This window comes from Piliocolobus tephrosceles, chromosome 9 (assembly GCF_002776525.5).
Source record: "Piliocolobus tephrosceles isolate RC106 chromosome 9, ASM277652v3, whole genome shotgun sequence".
Taxonomy (NCBI): Eukaryota; Metazoa; Chordata; class Mammalia; order Primates; family Cercopithecidae; genus Piliocolobus; species Piliocolobus tephrosceles.
In genome coordinates this window covers 84,403,657-84,427,383 of record NC_045442.1, presented here as the reverse complement: position 1 = coordinate 84,427,383, position 23,727 = coordinate 84,403,657, and the positions used below count along the sequence as shown (strand labels likewise).

The 23,727-nt window shown below is 35.7% G+C and overlaps 1 protein-coding gene across 38 annotated transcripts in view; it reads left to right on the top strand.

Moving 5' to 3' along the window:
* The window catches only part of PTPN20 (protein tyrosine phosphatase non-receptor type 20), a 92,361-nt gene that overhangs the window by 18,643 nt on the left and 49,991 nt on the right, over positions 1 to 23,727 (top strand). For 12 of the 38 annotated variants that reach the window (XM_026446808.2, XM_026446800.2, XM_026446806.1 and 9 more), the window contains exons 2-3: positions 13,276 to 13,373; positions 15,917 to 16,029. The exons of 2 other annotated variants lie outside the window; for them this stretch is intronic. In XM_026446808.2, the coding sequence (XP_026302593.1) occupies positions 13,337 to 13,373; positions 15,917 to 16,029 (150 nt within the window). In that variant the 5' untranslated portion in view covers positions 13,276 to 13,336. Of the gene's footprint in view, positions 1 to 1,915; positions 2,068 to 9,951; positions 10,086 to 13,275; positions 13,374 to 15,916; positions 16,030 to 23,727 lie in introns of those variants that run through there. 24 more of the 38 variants (XM_026446805.1, XM_026446811.1, XM_026446796.1 and 21 more) reach the window with 8 other exon arrangements.

Here is a 23,727-nt window from a genome sequence, read left to right as displayed (position 1 = left end):
GATCTCATGTCTGCTTCCAGGGAGGGCTCCTCACTGAAATCTGTTACCTCACTACCAGTCACAAGACCACTGCCATCCTTTTGTTTTTGTTTTTAATTGAGACAGAGTCTTGCTCTGTTGCCTAGGCTGGAGTACAGTGTAGCACAGTCATAGCCTATTGCAGCCTCTATCTCGCGGGTTCGTAATCCTCCTGCCTTAGCCGCTCAAGTAACTGGGACTACAGGTGAGTGCCACCACACCTGGCTCTCTTTTTTTTTTTTTTTTTTTTTAATTTTTGGTAGAGATGAGGTCTCACTGCGTTGCCCAGGCTGGCCTCAAACTCTTGAGCTCAATTGATCTTCCCACCTCTCAGCCTCCCGAAGTGCTGGGATTAAGGGTGTGAGCCACTATGCCTAGCCCTCCTCCTATGTAAAAAAGATATTCTTCCCCTTGTCAAAGTAGAGTTTTTTAAAAATTAAAAATGTGACTCATACAAATTTGAAATGAAACCAGGTTAAACATTTTACTCAATGTATTAATTAGTGAATAAACCAGGAAGATGGCAAAGGTAGTTCAAAGAGCAGTTTGAGGATCTAGGTTTTTCACTGGCATTTTGAACCAATGTTAGAGTAAGAATGCTAGATTAGATTAAGAAAACTTGGTTAATATCAGACAGAAATAAATTATAATCTTTAGTGTTACTTTATCAGATAGAAATTATTTGTATCACTGCTGGACAAAAATCTATAGGTTGCCTTGTAATTGCATTAAGTCTAGGACTTTTAATCAGTAGTAAACAATGAACTTAATAAAGTACAATTTCCCCACATAAGTAATCTTTGGGATGGCCTGTCATTATTTTATGACATTGAAGTGACATTCCACTTATCTTTTTGCCTTACTTTCACATTTTATTTATTTATTTATTTGTTTATTTATTTATTTATTTATTTATTTATTTTTGCCACAGGGTCTGGCTCTGTTGACCACGCTGGACTGCAGTGGCATGATCTCAGCTCACTATATCCTCTGCCTCCCAGGCTCAAGCCATTCTCCTACCTCAGCTTCTCGAGTAGCTGGGACCACAGGTGTGTGCCACCATACCCATCTAATTTTTGTAGAGACAGGGTTTCGCCCAATTGCCCCAGCTGGTCTCAAACTCCTGAACTCAAGTGATCCTCCTGCCTCGGCCTCCCAAAGTGCTAGAATTGTAGGCATGAGCCACCACACCCAGCCTTAAATAATTTTTTAGCACCTGTATCTCAAAGTTTTAAAATAAATCTGTTTCACAACATTCACTTTAGATTCAGATTACAGTAATACCATTTTATTTGCAGGTAGTTAATGGAAGGGTCTCCAGACAAAAAGTATTCTTGGTATTTTAACCAATGGGAGCAATGTAACATGGCCTTACAGGCCCCTTATGGGAAGAATTAGAAAAGAAAAAAATATTTATTCTGTGCAAGAACTTTTTATAGATTGAATGAACAAGAACTCCTTGAAGACAGGCTCTGTAATTAATTCTTATTTATTCAGTACTGAATTCTCAGCACCTAATTTAACTTAGGTGTGGCATTTAAATAATTGAGTTTCCATTGAGTGACACTGATTGCATTTGTGTGTATGTGTCTATGTGTGTGTGTGTGTGTGTTTATATAAAGAGATCTATCATTGGAGTGGAGGGCCATTCACATATTTATTTGTGGAATGCAAGGTATAGCATATTTAAGCTCTGGTATTTGAATAAATAAGCGTATCTCCAGTTCTCAAGGAATATCCTGAAATTATTTGATAAAATTTCAAATGAAATTTATTTTAATTGTCTTTAATTAAAATTGCACTGTTTTAAATATTTTGAATTGAGTAATAATATGTTAAAGCTGTGATAGCTCCAGTTGTCTAACAGAAAAATCTTTGGCTTTGTGTGTTTTACTAGGTGAACAAAAATTATTTGCTGGCCCCCAGGATACTAATTAGACCTTTGGCCTGACTCACAGGACACTAAGGCTCCGTTCTGAAGAAGCCTTTTCCAGTCTAATTTAGGGGATGGGAACATGTCTTCACCTAGGGACTTTAGAGCAGAGTCTGGTAGGTGCATCATCTACTTTTGTGGGTATGGGATCAGGAGGAGCTACAGCAGTGCCTCTCAGACTGTAGATTTGCATAGGGACCACCTGTGGATTATTATCTTGCATATTCTGATCTCCTGGGTCTTGGTGAGGTGCGGGGGGGGCGAGACTCTGCATTTCTAATAAGCCATCACACTTAGAGTAACAACAATTAGACTCTAGTGTTTTACTTTACTCTTTTCAAATAGCATTCTTTCCTGATTATAAATGTAATATAGGTTTATTGTGAAGAATTTGGGAAGTACAAAAAAGCATCAAAACACAAAATAACAAGACAGTAAAAACAACCTGTAATCTGCCACAAAGCTGTTTGTTTTCATAATTTTGCTAGATGTGAACTCAGGGCTTACACATTTCTAAGGTTTTTTTATTTAGTTAAATGTCAGCTGTCTCCCAGCCGACCCATATTATCATCGTTTTGCTTAAAACATTACTAGCCTGCCATCATTTTTCAGTATGTCTTTAATGCCTTTTCTCATTCCTTCCACATTCAGCCCAGCTTCTATTCTCTCTTCTACCTGCCCTCCTTGTCATTATTATTGCTCCCTCCTTAGAAGTGTTTTTCCAATCCTTATCGAGGTATAATTGACAAAATTGTGTATATGTAAGGTGTGCAACTTGATGTTTTGATTTGTCTATATACTGTGAAATTATTACCACAATGAAGCTAACATATCCACCACCTCACATAGTTACCATTTTCTTTCTTTGTGCGTGTGTGTGTGTGTATGTCTGTATTACAAACATAAGATCTACCCTCTTAGCAAATATCATTACAATACAGTATTGTATGTATTATGCTGTACATCAGATCTTCAGAATGTATTCATCTAGTATAACTGATACTTGATACCATCTGACCAACAACTCTCCAATTCCTCCTTCACCTATCCCCTGGCAACCACCATTCTGCTATTTGCTTTTGTGAGCCTGGATTCCATCTATAAGTCAGATTATGCAATATTTGTGTAAGGTGAGGGATAGGAGTCTAAGTTTATTCTGCATAGGAATATCCAGTTATTTCCAGGACCATTTATAGAGGAGACTCTCTTGTCCCCAATATATGTTCTTTGTGCCTTGTCATAAAAGAGTTGGCTATAAATACATGGAATTATTTCTGGGTTCTCTATTCTATTCCACTGGTATATGTGCCTGTTTTTATGCCAGTGGCATGATTTTGTGGTTACTATAGATTTGTAGTGTATTTTGAAGTCAGGTAGTGTGATACCCCAAGCTTTGTTCTTGTTCTTTTGTTGTTGCCGTTTGTTTGTTCTTATTTTGTTTTTGTTTTTCTTGGCTCAGAATTGCTTTGACTATTTGGAGCATTTTTTGTACTTCCATGTGAATTTTAGGATTTTAAAATTTCTCTGAAGAATATCATTGGTATTTTGATAGGAATTGCATTGACCTCTCAGATTCCTTTGGTTATATTATCATTTTAAAAATATTTATTCTTTCATTCTATGAACATGGGATGTCTTTCCATTGGTTTGTGCCTTCTTCAATTTATTTCATCAATTTTTTATAGTTTTTTTGTAGAGATCTTTAATCTCTGATTAAATTTATTCGTAGGTTTTTTTTTTTTTTTTTTTTTTTTTTTGAGACGGAGTCTTGCTCTGTCGCCCAGGCTGGAGTGCAGTGGCCGGATCTCAGCTCACGGCAAGCTCCGCCTCCCGGGTTCACGCCATTCTCCTGCCTCAGCCTCCTGAGTAGCTGGGACTACAGGCGCCCGCCACCACGCCCGGCTAGTTTTTTGTATTTTTTAGTAGAGACGGGGTTTCACCGTGTTAGCCAGGATGGTCTCGATCTCCTGACCTCATGATTCGCCTGTCTCGGCCTCCCAAAGTGCTGGGATTACAGGCTTGAGCCACCGCGCCAGGCCAGGTATTTTTTTTTTGTAGTTATTATAAATGAGATTGCTTACTTGATTTCTTTTTCAGGTAGTTTGTTATTGGTGTATAGAAATGCTACTGATTTTTGCATGTTGATTTTGTATCCTGCAACTTTACTTAATTTGTTTATCAGTTCTAAGAGGAGCTTTTTGGTGAATTCTTCAGGTTTTTGCATTTATGAGAGCATGTCATCTGTAAACAGGGACAAATTTGACTTCCTCCTTTTCAATTTGGATACCTTTCATTTGCTTCTCTTGCATAATTGTTTCTCCTTTTCAATTTGGATGCCTTTTATTTGTTTCTCTTGCTTAATTGCTCTGGCAAGGACTTCCAGTATGGTATAGTTTGGATGTTTATCTCTTCCAATCATGTTGAAATGTAATCCCCAACCTGGTAGGAGATGTTGGATCATAGGGGCAGATCCTTCGTGAATGACTTGGTGCTATCACCCTGGTAGTTAGTGAGTGCTCGCTCAGCTCATGTAAGATCTGGTTGTTCAAAGGAGTCTGGAACCTCCCCTTCTCTCTTGCTTTCTCTCTCACCATGTGATATGCTGGCTCCTCATTCACTTTTTGCCATGACTATAAGCCTTCTGAGGTTAGATACTAGAAGCAGATACCAACACCATACTTCCTGTACAGCCTGCAGAACCACAAACCAGAACAAACCTCTTTTCGTTATACATTACCCAGCCTTAGACATTCCTATATATAAATGCAAACAGACTAACACACAGTATTATGGGTTTAAAAAAATTTTTTTTAAATAACATCTGCCTGGTTCCCTCACTGATTAATGAATATAATAAAGTAACATGTTCATTTATATATCTGTATGAGAGCCATGATTTTCCTTTTCTGAAAATTATCCTTTAACAGTTGCAAACTTTTCTGAAAAAGCTAATTTTAATGCTAAATCAATTATGCTAGAATATGGGAAAACATGGAAAGCTACCCAAACTGTTTTGTAGACTTTTTTTTTTCCAACTTTTATTTTAGGCTTGGGGGTACATATGCAAGTTTGTTACATGGGCAAATTGCTTGTTGCTGTGGTTTGGTGAACAAATGATTTCATCACCCAGGTAGTGATTCATTTAGGATAATGGCCTCCAGCTGCATCCATGTTGCAGCAAAGGACATAATTCCATTCTGTTTTTGTTGTTGTGGTTGTTGTTGTTTGTTTGTTTCTTTGAGACAGAGTCTCCCTCTGTCAGCCAGATTGGAGTGCAGTGGTGCGATCTTGGCTCACTGCAATCTCCATCTCCCAGGCTCAAGCAATTCTTCTGCCTCAGCCTCCTGAGTAGCTGGAATTACAGGCGTGTGCCACCATGCCCCGCTAATTTTTGTAGTTTTAGTAGAGACAGAGTTTCATCATGTTGGCAAGGCTGGTCTCAGACTCCTGACCTCCGGTAATTCATCTGCCTTGGCTTCCCAAACTGCTGGGATTACAGGCATGAGTCGCCGCACCTGGCCATGATTTCATTCTTTTTATGGTTGTGTAATATTCTGTGGTATGTATGTACCACATTTTCTTTATCCACTCCACTGTTGACTGGTATGCAGGTTGATTCCATGTCTTCGCTATTGTGAAAAGTTCTGTGGTGAACATACATGTGCTTGTGTCTTTATGACAGAACAATCTATATCCCTTCATATACCCAGTAATGTGATTGCTGAATTAAATGGTAGTTCTATTTTATGTTCTTTGAGAAATCTCCAAACTGCTTTCCATAGTGGTTGAACTTGAACTTATATTCCCATCAGCAGTGTGTAAGTGTTCGCTTTTCTCTGCAACCTCACAAACTTTTTTTTTACTTTTTACTAATAGCCATTCTGACTTGTGTAAGAGGGTATCTTGTTGTGGTTTTGATTTGCATTTCTCTGATGATTAGTGATATTGAGTATTTTTTCTTATGCTTCTTGGCTACGTGTGTGTCTCCTTTTGAAAAGTGTCTGTTCATGCCCTTTGCCCATTGTTTAACGGGGTTGTTTGATTCTTGCTTGTTCACTTATAAGTTCATTATAAGTTCTGGATATTAGACCTTGTGTTCTGCCGGGTTTTGGTATCAGAACAATGCTGGCCTTATGGAATGAGTTAGGGAGGAGTCACTCTTCCTAATTATTTGGAATAGTTTCAGTAGGATTGGTACCATCTCTTGTTTATACATCTGGTAGAATTTGACTGTGAATCCTTCTGGCCTGGGCTCTTTCTGATTGGTAGGTTTTTTTAAAATTACTGATTTAGTTTCTGATTTAATATCTATTCCATAGCCTAGAAATCAAGGAGTAATTTTGAGTTTCATGTCTCATTATTTAAGAAACATTTTGTAAGGCTGTAGCTGCCATAGATAGTGATCATTCTGATGGTACTGGGCAAAGTAAATTGAAAACCTTTTGGAAATAACTCAGCATTCTAGATGCCGTTAAGAACATTTGTGATTTATGGGAGAAGATCAAAATGTCAACATTAACAGGAGTTTGGGAGAAATTGATTTTAACTCTCATGGATGACTTTGAGGGATTTAAGACTTCAGTGCAGGAAGTACTAGCCTAAGTTTTAGGCATCCACTGGGTGTCTTAGAACACATTCCCTGTGGGTAAGCAGGGACTGCTTTACCATTTCACATATAGCTGTAGGAACATAGGATATTTCCATTTCCTCCTCAGTAATTTGAATATGACATATATGAATGTGATTTTTCTATAAGCTCATATATTACACTTGTATTTTATTGATCTTCTATGGTCTGTTGGTTTATAGTTTTCATCTAGTTTGGTAACATTTCAGCTATTATTTCAGCTATTATTTCTTCATATTTGTTTTACTTTTGGTATTCCAGTTACAGAAATTTTAGTTCACTTACATTGTCCCAGTTTGCTGAGTCTGTTCAGTCTCTTTTTTTTGCTACTGTGTGCTTCATTTTGGATACACTCTTGCTGTATATTAACAGACACTGATTTTTTTCCTTCTCTACTGCTTTATCTGCTGTTAATTTCTTTTAGTTCATACATTGTCTCTAGAAATTTCAGTATATCTTATTTTTACATGATTTATATCTCTTTATTGTATCATGTTTTTCTTTATTTCCTTGAGCACCTTTTAAAAACTTGTAATAGTTAAAAAGTTCTTTTTTCTGAATTTTATCATCTGTCATTTCTAAGTACATTCCTATTGATTGATTGATTTGGCTATGGGTTATACTTTTCTATTCCTTTGCATACCTGTTAATTGTTTACTACACATTGTGAATTTTTTCTCTTTCTTTCTTTCTTCTTCTTCTTTTTTTTTTTTTTTTTTTTTTTTTTTTTGACAGAGTCTTGCTCTGTCTCACAGGCTGGAGTGCAGTGATGCGCTCACTGCAACCTTCTGCCTCCCGGGTTCAAGCGATTCTCCTGCCTCAGCCTCCTGAGTAGCTGGGATTACAGGTGCATGCCATCATGCCCAGCTAATTTTTGTATTTTTAGTAGAGATGGGGTTTCACCTTGTTGGTGAGGCTGATCTCGAACTCCTCTGACCTCGTGATCCACCTGCCTGGGCCTCCCAAAATGCTGGGATTACAGGCATGAGCCACCGCACCTGGCCTTGATATTTCTTTAAAGAATGTTGGGTTTTTCTGTCTCGTAGTTATGTTACTTGAAGTTTAACCTGATCTTGTCTGAGGCTTGCTCTTCACCTTTTTTATAGGTGGCCCTAAGGAGCTTCTGTTCCAAGGACAGTTTTACTACTAAGAGGTATCTCTTCTGTGCACTATCCTCAGTGTCCCTGTATTACAGGGTCTCCTCATTCTGGCTCATATGAACTGTTTCTAGGAATTGTGTGGCTTGCTACTTTCCAGTGATCCTTCCTGAGTGTCAGAGATTGTCTTCCTTCATATAAGCATATCCACATTCTGCAAAAGACATGAGGGGGTTTCTTTGCAGCTACTTAGACTTCTCTTGTTCTGTATAGCTCCCTCCTATTATTATAATAATAATATAATAACAGGCCTCCCTGTTATTCTGCCCTACAAATTCTGGCTGCCTCAGCCTCTCCTAACTTTGATCTTTTTCTTCTCAATCGGTGAATCACTGGACTCTGATTCCTTTCCTGAGCTATAGCCTGCAAACTCCTGGAGGCCATGATCTGGAGCAACCAGAAGGCTCACCCCGTTCTCTCTGGGATCACAATCTGTTGTTCAAGGTCTGAAAATTATTGTTTTATATATTTTGTCCTATTTTCTGATTAGTTGTGGTTAAGTCCTATTACAGTAAATCTCTCATAAGCATAAATGAAAGTAAGTTGTAGGTTGTTTCAATTTTCATTTTTTGTTTGTCAGGTGAGACTGGACTTTTTAAAAATACATTACTGGCCTGTAAGTCACCTTCTATGAGTTGCTTGTTTATATTTCTTATAAACTTTTTTTTCTGTTAATTTTTTTTTTCTAGCACTTGAAGCTTCTTCCTAGGTTTGCGGAATTTCCTATTTTCAAAACCATTTGCATAAGAAAGAGATTTTTCTTCACTGAAAGTCTGATAAAATGCCATCTGGAAACCTGTTTGGGCCCAGATGCTTTTTCCTCTTGGGAGTGATATTTTTGATTATTGGTTTGACTTTTTAAATGGTTATTACACTATTTAGGCTTTCTACATCTTCTGGAGTAAATTTTCATAACTTACAATTCTCTTATAAAAGTTTCCATTTCATCAGATTTTCCTAAAGTTTCTCATAGTATTTGCTTATTACCTTTAAAAAGGTGAGCTGCATCTGTATTTGTGCGTTTTTTCATTTTCACACTTGATCTTAGCCAAAAGGCTGAGAAGCGATTCTTTTTCATTTTTAATGTCATTTGTGCACTTACTCTCCATTGATTGGTAGTGAAAGAGGGTTGTGTATTTTTAAGTTTTTTTTCCAAAGAACTAGTGTATTGGATTTTGCTGATTATTCTTTAGGCTTATTTTCTATTATTATAGTTTTCTTTATGATTTCCTCCTTTGTAGTTTCTCTGGGTTTCCTCGGTTTTTCTTTGACCTCTATGATTGAATACAAAACTCATTTATATCAGGTTTTTTTCTACTTTTTTTGTAAACATATTTAAACCTATACATTTTCCCTCTATCTAAATACTCATTTAGCTACTTCACATTAGTTTTGATATGTTGTCCCTTCATTGACATTTCTTAATGTTTTAATTTATAAAATTAATTCATATGTTATAAAGGTTCATAATTTCTATTAGATTTCCTTTTTAACACACATTCAGGAACACACTTTTTCAATTCCATAGTGCTTGTTTACTATATTTTTATTGATTTTGTAATATGCCATGTCACAGAAGTTCTAAATCATAATATTTCATGCTGCCACGGTATGAGAAACAGTACTGTGAGTGCTCAATACTGAGATCAGAGAAAATTTTCTCTCTTGGCTTCTTATCTGAAAGAGTCTGTGCAGTAAAATTTACACAGTAATTAGGAACAATCATATAAGAAACCCAGAGTTTCCTTGGGATGATTTGTATTACATTCTTCAACAAAGCTGAAAACAATTTTCTATGTGATTTAACATATTGCTTGCTAACTTATGAATTATAAATAATACAAGAAGTTAAAGTGTGACTTTTGTAACACAGTATTCTTTATTCAAGAAATAGACTCTGAAACACAGAAGACTGTATTCTCTAGATCCCAATGCATGGGTTCTGCAGGTTGTAAATATCTAGGATTTACTTGAAGAGTACTTTCTTGAATAATATGGCAGTGAGGAACAAGGGAACTGCTCAAAAGTCAGCTCCCTGAGGATAATCCTAGAAGAAGGATCGGCTTTGCTATGTTGCTTTTTTCAAAGCAGGGGGGAAAGAGATGATTACCATAGGAGATAAAGATGGGGTGTTTGGAAAACAGGAAAAGGAGGTGAAAATTCCCCTCATGTAGCTTGTTTTTTCTCATTAAGTCTCCATTTTTCCTTCTGTGTAGTGTTTTCTATTTGATCAGTTTTTCCCCTGCTTTGTTCAGTAAAAGATTCTGAGGGAAATGACTCTGAAGCAGAAGACCTGAATTTCAGGGAGACTTTGCCTTCATCAAGTAAGAAAAATACACCTAGATCAAAGGTAAGACTAAAAGGAGAGGCATCTCTACTAATTTTGGCTAATACCTAAGTTGCTGACTATGCTCTCTGGGAAATGGGTATCTATTTTGTTTTCACGAAAATAATTTTTTAATTCTTTGCACTGTAGTGTTGACAGTGAGCAAAATAGGGATTTGAAAGAGTGGAACTTTTTGCCTAGTTTCTAGTGAGTTGCATTTTCTAATGCTACTCTAGAAATTTTACAGGCACTTGTTTTGTGCTACTAATGAAGATACAAAATAAATTTCACATGAAGTTTGAAGCACCTTTAGATGTATTGATTGTGGACTTTTTCATTATTTGAGACAGCATGATTGGATGTCTCCAAACCATGGAAAATTAGAGGGCTGTGAAAAGTCTGTGACAAAACCTCTTACTTCAACACATTACCCCATTTGTGGAGATAGTGCTAGGGTTAGAACACAAAAAAAGGGAAATGGATTTTAGTCTGCTGGGTGCTTTGCATTTTTTTCTCTTACCTAGTCAACTAGAGCTTTGGAACTGCCATGATGATGCTGGCCTTGTGCTCATTTCCTGTAAGTTACAGCAATAATAGAGATAAAGTCAGTACATAGACCAAATACTGCTTCTACCACTTCCCCTGTTCAATTGCCACCTCCACCCCAGATGGGCAGGAGTGCCGCTTTTAAGAACAACATTGTAACTTGGTTATTATCTCCTGTCCGTTCTCTGCTATACTTAAGTTGGGCACATCAAGGCTACCATCACATCTTTGGCTGGGAATCTATGGCTGTTAGTGCCATGTTGGGCTCTTAGCTCACTCTTGATAGTTTTCTCTGATCAGAATGGTTTACTGTTTGAAGCAGAGACAGTTTGAAAGGGAACACCTTCACAGAATGGCCCAAGTAGATCCTTTGTATAGTCTTACAGTCTTATTTGACTTCTTCTAGAACTGAGCACATTTTGTGATTTTGTTTATATTTTTACTTTGGTTTTTTTTTTTTTTTTTTTTTTTTGCTAAGTTGTAGCTTGGCCTATCTAGGATGAATTCTGATATGCTTTAAAGTTTCCTTTTAGAAAAAGGGATCTTAGAACATTCCTGGATGGTTTTTAGAGTGTTGGGAAAATTACCTGATTTCATTAGAACTTGTTTTTCTTATATTTCATGAAACAATTTGATATTATAGCCGTTTTCATGTCCTTTCAGATAGATGCTGTCCCCTAGAAATTGTCTAGACTCATAGACTTGAAGTTGGTTAGATTTGGAGCATTACTAATTTTTTTTTGAGACAGGCTAATTTATTTTTTGGATTTTTGTAGAGACAGGGTTTCACCTTGTTGGCCAGGCTGGTCTTGAGCTCCCGGCCTCAAGTGATCCACCCATCTCGGCCTCGCAAAGTGCTGGGATAATAGGCATAAGCCACCACGGCTGGCCTGTTAAAGACATTTTTATGCCGGCACTCATTTTAGAGGTGAAAGCTGAAGCAATTTGTCTATGATCATACAACTCTTGAGTCACAGACTAGAAACCAGGTTTCTATCTGTGTTACTGTTTTCACTTTGTCCTCATAAATCCTTGCTTCATGGAGTACAGGAAAGCTAACTTAGGCTCCTCAGAAAACATTTTCTAACGTTTAAAAAAATTTGATATTAATTTGATTCAGTGAGCAATCTCCAAAAGTTCTGCCATCTTGATAATTTATTATGTTTCTCCGTGTTAGTTCTTGGTATTGTTAGCAAAATCACATTTCACTCAATCAGACATATGTTAGTCAACCTTAAATTTGAATTGCAGCCATCTAGAACAGTTTGCTTCTTTAAAATACAAATATAATCAATTTGATTTGGAACCATGACTTGAAAGATGTCTCAGGTTTAAATTGTGTTAGGACTTCCAGATGTTACTTTTTCTAAGTAAATGAATTGTACTCAAATGACTTTTAAACATGTCTCATAGGAGGGAAGTGGGATCTTGTTTGTGTAATAGCACTGTCCCACTTCTTTTCCTCCATCCCACTGGAGCCACAGTTTCTACATTTCAATTTTAATTATCCTGAAATTAATTTTTAGGGATTTCCCAATCAGTACTGATTTCAAAACTAGTTCAACTCTGTGAAGCTCATTTCATTTAATGTATTGGTTAGCTACATAATTTAATGAGAAGGAATCTTAGGTGGACATTTTCCTGTGATTTTAAAGTAAAAATTAAATATACACCAAGCAAACACTAGTAAACTCATTAGTCAAAGAAGAAATCATAATCATAATGGATGTTTAAAGTATTTAGAATGGAATGTACACAAAAATACTAGATGTAAAAACGTGGTTTGCGGACTGAGCAGTGTGTAGCAAATATAAGGTCTACTTTATAACGTTACATTTACAATTGTGCCACTTAAAGTGTTTAGGAGTAAATCTAAGAAAAGGTGTACATTGTCTTTATTGAGAATATTTTATAATGTGTTTGCTGGGTAGCTATATCATATTAGTGGATCATAATACTTAATATATAAATATATCACTTATTTCCAATTTAAATTAAAAAATTCGTATCACTTAATTTCAATAATAATCCCAAAGTTATTTTTGTGTGTGAATGAGATTCGATCAGCTGATTCAAAAGATGTTCTTGAGAAAACAGGTCAAGTATGGCAAGACAGTATTAGACAAGGAAGGAAGGAAACGTGTGTATATGATGACTGGGGCACTGGCACTGCGAATTGTCAAGACTGAAGTCTCTCCAGTGCAAAATTGGGCAGTGAAATGTGGAGAAATACTTCGAATTAGTAGATTGGATGGTGCAAGTACTAAAGTAAAGATAAATATAGTGGCAGGAATTTTATATTCACAGTAAACAAAACATGGTAAACACTTATAAGAACATCTCTTATGGGCTGAAGTAATAAATCTATTTTTTCTCAAACGAAGCTTTTTAAAAATTTAGTTTTGAAAAATCACTTGAGTAATTCAATATAAATAACTTCTGTTTACATAGTACTCTGCACTGTTTTGACAGATTGAAAAATATTTTATAGGGAGATATACAGTTAAGTGATTTTCTAGAAGCAGAATTATACTATGTGATTGTGGTTATAATTCCATTATTGCAGATCTTTTCACTCTTCTTAAGTGGCTATAGAAATCATGTTTCTTTTAAACTGTATTTTTTCTAAAACCAGGGCTATAATTTGTTTCCTTTCTTATGTCTGTAGGTTTTTGAAAATGAAGTTAACTCAGAGAAGGTAAAACCTTCTCTTCGGAATTTCCCACGTAATGATTATGAGGATGTTTTTGAAGAGCCTTCAGAAAGGTATAACTAATATGCTTATTTAGTGAGTTTTCTGTTTATGCTACTTATATTCATAGCTAGCCCTCTGCATGGAGACAATGAATAATGGCCCTCAAATGTTTAATTTTTCAAGATATAGCCTTTTATAAACCCGATTTAGCTTTCTTAGAAATATGGTTACGATCTCACAAATATGGTAATTAACACAAGAGAAAAGTATTCTTGAAGGATTCAATTTCTCTATCCTCTCACAATAGTTACCTGGTGTCAAAGCTTTTGCAAATATGCTTGGGGCTTTTGAAGTGGTCAGTATACTTGAGGTAGCATGAAGCTCTCAGTACAGCACTAAATTTTGTTAGAAATGTAATCTGTTTTCAGAAAGAAAATTATATGGTATAAACAATAGGATTATTAGTATGGTGAATTTCTGGTAGTGTATATTTAAAAAATTTAAAGTACCTGAAGAACAGTAAATTTCCATTAGGAAAACTAAAGAAACAAGTTTTCATGCTTATAAAATATTCAAATTTAGGTGTTATAAGCAAAAACATCAAATGAGGAAACATTTTGTTAAGCCATATTTTCTTAGAGATTTATCAGTAATTTTAGCTACCCTCACTGGAATAGCACTGTATAAGAATGTGTATATTCGTTATATTATGTGTTTTTGTATGTGTATTGTATGAAATTTGTATGTACAACTTTCAGAAGTGCATTAAACAAATAACAGTAATTCCAAAGGCATTTTGAGCTTCTATGATATACTAAGCATTGTACATAAATAAAAACTACTATATATTTTTTGCTCTTTAGTTCACAGTTTAATTAGGAAAACAGACATATAAAAGACAAATTGATGTACAATGTAGTAAACATTATTTTAAAGTCAAAATCCAAAGATTGCGGGTACAGAAGACTGACTATGCATGAGGGAGGTTTCCCACAAGCTTCTCTGAAGAAAAGATATTTTGGTTGAATTTAGGATTTAATTAAATAGAAACCTAGCAGGTGAAAAGGAGAAGAACATTTCAGGCAAGAGGAAGAAGTTTGAGCGAGGGTAAGGAGTTGTGAAAATATCTTACTAATGGGGAGAAATATTAGGTGCGAAGAGTCGTAGGGTGTGTGTGAGGTGGAATGCCAGGAAGCTGGAGAAGATGAGAGGTGGAGCCCAAAATACAGCGTGGGCTGGAGTGGGAAGTAACGCCATATATGTGAAGCTGAGTATACATTTTATTCAGTGTGTTAAAATGAAAAGGATGCATAGGGAAGGTCTTTTTGTTTTATTTGTGAAACCGTCTATTATCCACACAGAAGGAGGAATGCTGGTGGCAAGGTGAGGATAGCTGGAAGTGGCAGTCAGTGGATATTAATTAAATGTTTATAGTAATCCAAGAAAAAATGAGAAGGAGAAAAGAGTAAGAAACCCGAAATGCCTTACAGAAGTAAAAGAAAAAGGCATTTATTTTGCTAAGGTTAAAGCATACAGTGGAGGTAGGAAATCAGTGGAGATGGTGATGAAAAAGTACACAGAGGCCACCTGGCCAATATCTTAAACTTAGGTGTCTGATAAGGGGCTTTGATTTATCCTGATATTGGTGGGCAGGTGTAATTAAGTTTGTGTTTTAGTAAGAATTTTCTCTAAACATTGAAGGTTAGATGCGGAAGTCAAGTTAGGAGGATTTTGCTAGGTAGGGTTGCAAATGAAAATGCAACAGGAGCCAAGTTGATAGCATTAGCGAGTCAGCTGAGTATGGAGAGGTTGCAAAGGAAACAGAAAGTGAATATGGGCTAGTATTTGAAAAATCTGTTAACGATTAGTAGCTAGACAGATTTTAAAGCATTTCCTATTTTTTAGATACAGAAAATTGAGTATGATATGAGAGAATTTGTAGATAGGGAGTGATTCATGATATGTTAAAAAAATATATAAATTATAGAAAAGTACCTTAGAGGAGGTAGAAGGAATCAGGTTAAGAACATGGAAGGATGAATTTTGAAGAGGCAGAAAGCAAGGAATAAGAAAGACATTGATGCATCTAAGTAAATGTTTTTAAAGATAATAAATTGAAAGAATTTCTGTTTTCTGGCTTGTATTTTCTAGAAGAAGTTACAGTTTTACTAAGGCAGAGAAAGTATTAAGATAAGGACTCTAACAGGATAGTGGCTTGGAATTAGCTGCCATGGAAGAGTGGTACAGGAAACCAAACAGGGACATGCTGGTGTTTTCCAAATGGCTCTCTGCTGATATTAGAAAGCCCAGTAACCCTAGTACTTCCCTCCCGCAGCGTAGGTAAAGGAGAGGAGAAGGTAAATAGGCGGATGGATCTGAGGCGACTAGTTTGCAAGGTAAAAGTAGTGAGAGGAGATGGACTTTATGATCAGACATTGGGATTTGGGAATTATCTCACAAGTGAGCCAATTTCAGGTGATGACAATGGGAGTGGGTGACTGAATTGAAATGGAAGTGAATGTCAATTAAATAATCAATAAAGATGATTAGAAAGTATTTCTCAAATGTATATATTCTTTGAAACCATGGGCAAATATATACATTTCTTTTCTAGTGGCAGTGATCCCAGCATGTGGACAGCCAGAGGCCCCTTCAGAAGAGACAGGTGGAGCAGTGAGAATGAGGAGCCTGCAGGGCCCTCACAGGCTCTCTCCCCTCTACTTTCTGGTATGATATCATCCTATTTGTAGTAACAAGTTGAGGCTCTATTTTAGAGATATGTACAAAGATATTTCTAATACCAATGAAGGAAAGAGCTAGGAAAAACTTCAAAAAATGGGAAAATATGCTTTTCTAGGATTTTCTTTTAAAAATAAAAAAAAAATTTAAAAAATGCTGCACACTCCATATTCAGAATGGCTAATTTCTGTCCTTTCTTCAAGTATTTTAAGGTATTAAATATGTCAGTTTAGTAAAATCCATTTTTTTAAAGCTAGATATTTTATAGATTTGAAAAATAACAACCTGCTTCCTAATTTCCTTTTTAAAAATTTGTTGCACAATATATGCTTTGTAAGTAAAATAATAACATTTTTGGATTACAAATTATCATATATTCATAGTGGGAAAAAAGAAAACAACAAATATGCATAATAAATTATAACACTGAAGAATATTTCAGAACTTTTTGTGTATGTGTATTTACATGTATATATAATATAAATGTAATTAGAACTATGAATATAAACTTTATATATATGTGTATGTGTGTATATATATATTTATAAAATTTGTGTTTGTAAACTTGGGGGATCACATGCACACCTCAAAAACCTTGGAGTTGGAGAGGATCTTGAAGGTCATCCATAACCAACATCCCATCAAATGTTGGAAACATCTTCTCTAATGACTTTATTTGAAACATATCAAACCCAATTAAGAAAATATCACATTACACAATTATTGAACTGCAGATATCATACAAAAATATTGCTAAATATTACAGGGGCATAGAAAACTATATTTTCTTTCATATGACTAGACAGTTATACCAGCACTATTCACTAAATAAACCACATTTCCCAAATGAATTTATATATACTTTTATCACGTATTAAGTTTCCAAAAATGTTTGATCCTTTTGTATTCTCTATTTTTTTTTACTAATTGACTTGTTTGTTCCTGTGGACATATTATATTATTCTGTTTTGATTATACTCATTCTAAATTTATCTGGAAAGGAAAATCCTCCCTCTAATTTTTTAAAAAATACATTTTTGTAGCTATTTGGGCAAGTTTTTGCTACCTCAGTGATTTTAAATTATTTTGTGCATTCTTGTGTAAACTTATTTGAAATTTAGATAGAATGGCATGCCAGTTATATTCATTCAGGTAGGATTGGCACTGTTGTGATTTTAGGTTCTTCCTTCCACATATAGAATGAGGGGAGTCAAGAGATCATCCACAGTGCATCTGAGCACAGAATAGCTGCTGCTCCATGTTCACCTTCCATATCCAACATGAGGACCTCGCTTGTGCCCTGTCTTAGCTGGAAACATTCAGGAAACAGAATTCTGGGAAAAGTGGTCCAGCCTAGCCATGTTAACATATTATAAAGCTGTCACAGTCCACACTATATACAAAATACACAAAAATAGTTTGTTATAAGAATATGCTTTTATAAAATGAGGCATAATTTTAATTAATTAAAACATGCTTAATTAAACTGAGGCATACAGGAAAATTCACCCTTTTAGCATACAGTTCTATGAGGTTTGACCAAGGTTTGCCACCACAATCAAGGTATAGTACATTTCTATCTCCCCACACATTTCTCTTGTATTTTTTTGTAGTTAACTCAACCCTACCACCAGTGCCTAGCAACCAGTAATCTATTTTCATTCTCTTTACTTTTGTCTTTTTCAAGGTATTATATAAATGGAATCATAAATATGTAGCCTTTTGAGTCCAACTTCTTTCACTTAGCGTAATTCTTTTGATATTCATCTGTGTCATTGCATTTATCAGTATTTAATTTCTTTTTTATTGAATAGTATTACATTCACCAGTTGAAGGACACTGGGTTGTTTCCAGATTTTGGCAATTATGGATAATACCCCAGATATTCACAAACTTTGTGTAAACATAAGTTTCCGTTACTTTAAGGTAAATATCTAGGAGTGGGATTGCTGGGTCATAAGTGTATAACAGACAAACTGTATTCCAAAGAAGCTGTACTAATGTTATTGGTTGCTTTTTACTTTTTTTTCTCCTATTCTTTTTACTCTTTGTATTTCAGTTAGGTAATTTCTGTCAACCTATCTTCAAGTTTACTGATTCCTTTCTTGGTTGTGTCGAGTCTACTAATGAACCCATTGAAAGCATACAGTGTTTTTTTATGTACAACATTTCCATTTGACACCTTCTTACAGATTCTGTCTCTGTTGATAATGCATTTTGTCTGCATTTTGCATAGAGCTTAAACATGTTAATGATAGTTATTTAAAATTCCCTGTTGGATAACTCTGACAGATGGGTTGTTGCTGATATTTTTTTCTGTGATTGCTTTGCTTTTTGACACTGGCTTCTGTTATTGCAGCTGCTGCAGCTTCATTATATGTCTATATATCTGATTGAGTGTTGGTACTGGGTGTAGAAAAAAAGAGACTGAAGTAAATAGAATTTATGCCTAGAAATAGTCATGCCTATTCCTCTGGTAGGCCATTTAGGACATGAGCTGGGTTTTGGTTTTGTGTTGCTCTCATTACCTATAGTGAACCATTGGCTTAGAATTCCTTAGGATTTAGCTTGTGTTCAGGGTGGCAGCTGGGGTGCTAAAGAGTTTTTATTGTTGGCCTTTTCCTGTTTCATCCTCAACTTTGGGCCTTCCCTGTGTGCCTGTGCTTTAGAAGGGCTCTCTCCTTCTTCTGCCCATCTTCCAGCAGTAGACTGGTGCTTGCTTGCCTGGGGAGGGAGGGCCAAGTCATTGTTTCTTGTCCTATTCCATTCTCAGCCTTGGGCAGGTCCTCCGTCCCTGGTCCTCAGTGACAGGCTTGGTCAGTGATACTACCCCTTCTCATGGCATCCAGACTCTGCCTGACACCTTTGGCAAGTCTATAGTGGAGAAGGTTTCCTCCCCTTCACTTAGTGTAGTGGTAGGAGTTTTGTAATAATAATGGCATCAAATCCTGGACTCAGGACTGCTTTCTGCACCTTCTCCAGGAAATAGAGGGGTTTTGTTTGCTCTTTTCCCAACTGCAGTGTGTCTACACTTACATACAGCAGGAATTGATGCTCCTCCTCCTGCAGTGTGAGGCTTTTGTTCTGGGAGAAATAGGTCTTAGTCGGGCTTTATGCATTTTCTACCATGACAGTAGCTCCCCTCCTCCAAGCCTACCCTTCTGAGGGAATGGTTCTTCCCATCTCCTGCTCTGCTCTCAGTCTTTCTTATGAGCACCTGTTGGAGGTCTGTGAATTTGAGTCTTTGAATGTGTGCAAGTTCTCTTTGTGTCTGTGGCTTTATGCTGTTCTGTATTGTCACACTGGCCCACATCCAGCTATCAGCAGTACATTACATTTTATGTCTGAATACTTCTTTCCCATTTGTATAGTGCCTGGTATCTCTTTCTCCTTTGAACTGCAACAGGGAGCCAGTGTTCATGTCCTGTCACTCTTTAGGAGAGTCTGTCTTTTCTTAGATTTCAGACTACTTGGTTGCCCTGCAACTTCAGCTCTCTGATGGGTTCAAAATTTTTGATTTAGTGCTTTGTTTTTTCAACTTGTATATATTGTTAGGGTATGAGTGATGCTCATACTAGCTTTCTATATTTAGGCAGAAATGGAATTTTGAATATAAATATATTTTAAAAATAAAAATAAGAACATATTCCTTTGCAAACAGGGAATACCATGTCTTAGCTGTTAGAGTAAGGCCAGTTCCTAGGGAAAAGTAGATAGACATTGCTTTTTTCTTTCTTAGTACCTTCCTTGTCAGTTTCAGTTTAGGACTATGGTTAAGCTCCTCCTAGGGTCTGTTACTGAGGTCTATGCTCACAAAAGATTAATGACTAGAAAATATAAAGAACTGCATATTAATAAGTAAAAGATAACCAAATAGAAAGATGGGCAAAACACATTAACAGGTATTTCACAGAAGAGAAAATATGAAAAAGTGGTCCAACCTAATTTTGAATCAGGGAAGTGAAAATCAAATCATATTGAAATAATAATTTACACTGACTAGATGGTTTCCATTTTTAAAAATGTGATAATAGTTAATATTGGTGAGTATGTGGCTTGACGGAAACCATTTTGGAAAATAATTTGGTGTTTCTTTTAATGTGCACATGCCATATGTCCTAGCAATTTCCTTCCTGGTTATTTATCTTAGAGAAACTCTTTTCCTTTTGTAACAGAAGACATATGCAAGAATGTCCATACTAGGCTTGTTTGTAATAGACTTGAACTGTAAATAACTCAGATATCTGTCAACACCAGCATGTATGAATTAGATATTGTATTTTGTTTAATGTGAAGATGAATAAACCCAGATGCAGTCTTAGCAAAAAAGTCGAGATTTAAAACAAAATAATTTAATCTATATAAACTTGCAGAATATGCAAAACAGCGTAAAGGGTAAACAAAACAAACAAAAGGAATGATAGCACTTTTCAGAATAGTGATTATACCCTGAGGGAGGAGAACAAGGAATGAGGTCTGGGAAGGGGACACAGGAGCATCAGGGGCTAATGTTCTGTTTTAAATTGGGTATGTATTGTTCTTTTTCTTAAAGATATTTCACTTAATTATTATTTTGTACCTATTTAACATTTAATAAAATATTTTAAAAGCCAAAATTAAAAAAATAAATTATAAAGTTAACATATGCTAATATTTTAATGAAAATCAATATAGAATGATATCGAGAAAAAGTTAATAATTTCCTCCCATCATCTTGAATCCTGATTCAGAGGCAACCAATATTAATAGTTTATCTAACAATACACAAAGATATAAAAACAGATTTTCTGTTTAAAGTTTAAATGAAAATTGATGTGTGCTCTACAACTCTACAATTACTCTGCAACCGTAGTTTTTAAAATTTAAACTATATTATGTACATAGGTTAAGACATATTCTAACATAGGATTAATAGTTGTCTAATATTTCATTGTATGTAGATATCATAATACATTCACCCATTCTCCAATTGACTTTTTCTGCATTATATATTTTTACACATTTCCTAAGTACTGATACTTTGATTTTGGTTAAATTCCCTAAAATAAGATAGTTAAGAACAAGTTTATGTTCATCTTATATTTTAATGGGCAATACCAGATTCCTTTCCAAAAGCTTAGAGAAATTTGTTGTTACCCTAAGCTGTTAGGGATGGTTCAATTTTCCCACCTTCCTGTTATTATTAGATAACCCTTTTTCTAATTTTTGCTAATCTGATGGATGAAAAACAGCATCTCCTTATTATGCAAATTTTTGTTATACTGATTACTAGTAGGATCAATTATCTTTTTTTGAGACAGAGTCTTGTTCTCTCGCCCAGGCTGGAGTGCAAAGGCGTGATCTTGGCTCACTGAAACCTCTGCCTCCCAGGTTCAAGCAACTCTCCTGCCTCAGCATCCCGAGTAGCTGGGGCCACAGGCACGCACCACCATGCCCAGCTAATTTTTGTATTTTTAGTAGAGACCAGGTTTCACCATGTTGGCCAGGCTGGTCTTGAACTCCTGACATTGTGATCCACCCCCCTTCAGCCTCCCAAAGTGCTGGGATTACAGGCGTGAGCCACTGCACCCGGCCACGATCAAGTATCTTAATATATGTTTATTAACTTCTTCTTGGTTTTGCATATTTATAAACTTTGTTCATTGTTTTTCTTTTCGTATTAATTTGTAGGAACTCTTCGCATGTTGGAAATCTTAACATGTTGTCTGTCTGACAAATGTGCTATAAATTGTGACCCTCAATTCTATACCTTAAGAAGGGAGACCTTCATGAACATTCTTAATTTCTAAAATGCTTAAAAAGGTCTTCTTTACAGGAAAAACATACAAATATTCTCCTAAATTTTCTTCACAATTTTTATTCATTTATTTTGCTTAGATCATGACTCTATCTGCAGTTTATTGCTAAATATTATAGGGGTATAGAAAACTGTATTTTCTTTCATATGACTAGACAGTTATACCAGCACTATTCACTAAGTAAACCACATTTCCCAAATGAATTTATATATACTTTTATCACGTATTAAGTTTCCAAAAATGTTTGATCCTTTTGTATTCTCTAAATTTTTTTACTAATTGACTTGTTTGTTCCTGTGGACATATTATAGTATTCTGTTTTGATTCTATTCATTCTAAACATATCTGGAAAGGAAAATCCTTCCTCTAACTTTTTAAAAAATATGTTTTTGTAGCTATTTGGGCAAGTTTTTGCTACCTCGATGATTTTAAATTATTTTGTTGATTCTTGTGTAAACTTATTTGAAATTTAGATAGAATGACATGCCAGTTATATTCATTCAGGTAGGATTGGCACTGTTGTGATTTTAAGTTCTTCCTTCTACATATAGAATGAGGGGAGTCAGGAGATCATCCACAGTGCATCTGAGCACAGAATAGCTGCTGCCCCATGTTCACCTTCCATATCTGACATGAGGACCTCGCTTGTGCCCTGTCTTAGCTGGAAACATTCAGGAAACAGAATTCTGGGAAAAGTGGTCCAGCCTAGCCATGTTAACATATTATAAAGCTGTCACAGTCCACACTATATCAGGCTGGCACCCATACACATCGTTTTAAATGTTACTTAATATCCAAATAAAGACAACATTATGCTTGCATCTACAATGATAAAACTAATCTGTGTACAACTGAAAACATTCTCTCCCCTTCTCCAAAAGTGTCTCTTTCTTATCTTGAGTGATAGTCTTTCTTTACCAAGTGATTCATATTCCCTTTAATACTTTTAAAAGAGAACAAAAATATGATATATATAAAGCATGCATATCAAAAAAGAAAAAGTCACAATATTATATCCCTGTTTATGCAGCTGGTCACATGGTTGCATCTGGTTTTGATCACTGCTGTCTTACACCTGTTTGGTATTCTCTTTCAGCTCAGCAAACATCCTATTTGGTTGTGGTTCCTGGTCTGATAGGGTGACTCAAACATTCATTCCTCAAGATCTAAGTCATTAGTAGTTCTGCCTGGATTGGGTGGTTGTAGTTTTCCATTGACTTGAATCACCTTGACACACCCTAGAGGATCACTGGCATGGCAGACATATTCCTCCTTACCCCATTGGATAGCGGTAGCCCCGTTTCCCCTTAATACTTAGAATCCAGCATACTAGGCAGTGTAGTAATCCCCCTTTCCACGATGATTCGGTAGCATATGAGGAGCCCGAAATGGCCTAGTGGCGTTCTCCAATTCCAGTTCAATGGATTTGTAGTTGTTTCTCCTGATGGAAGCATTCCTCACTCTGTTTAGGTCTGCTTTGATTTCTTTCATCAGTGTTTGTTTTGCAGTCTTAACATATAGATTGTATATATGTTTTGTTACATTTATATCTAAGTATTCCATATGTTTTGGTGCTATTGTAAATGGGACTTAGGAAAAATATTGTAGCTTCTATTGTTCATTGATAGCAGATAGAAATATGATTGATTTTTGTATATTACGCATGTGTTACCCTTCAACCTTCCTAAACTCTCATTAATTCTAGGACCTTTTAAATATATTTTTTGGAATTTTTTTATGTAGATACTTATGTTGGTGAATAAACACAGTTGTATTTTTCTACCTTTACAATGCATATGCCTTTCCTTCCTTCCTTCCTTCTTTTCTTCCTTCCTTCCTTCCTTTCTTTCTTTCTTTCTTTCTTTCTTTCTTTCTTTCTTTCTTTCTT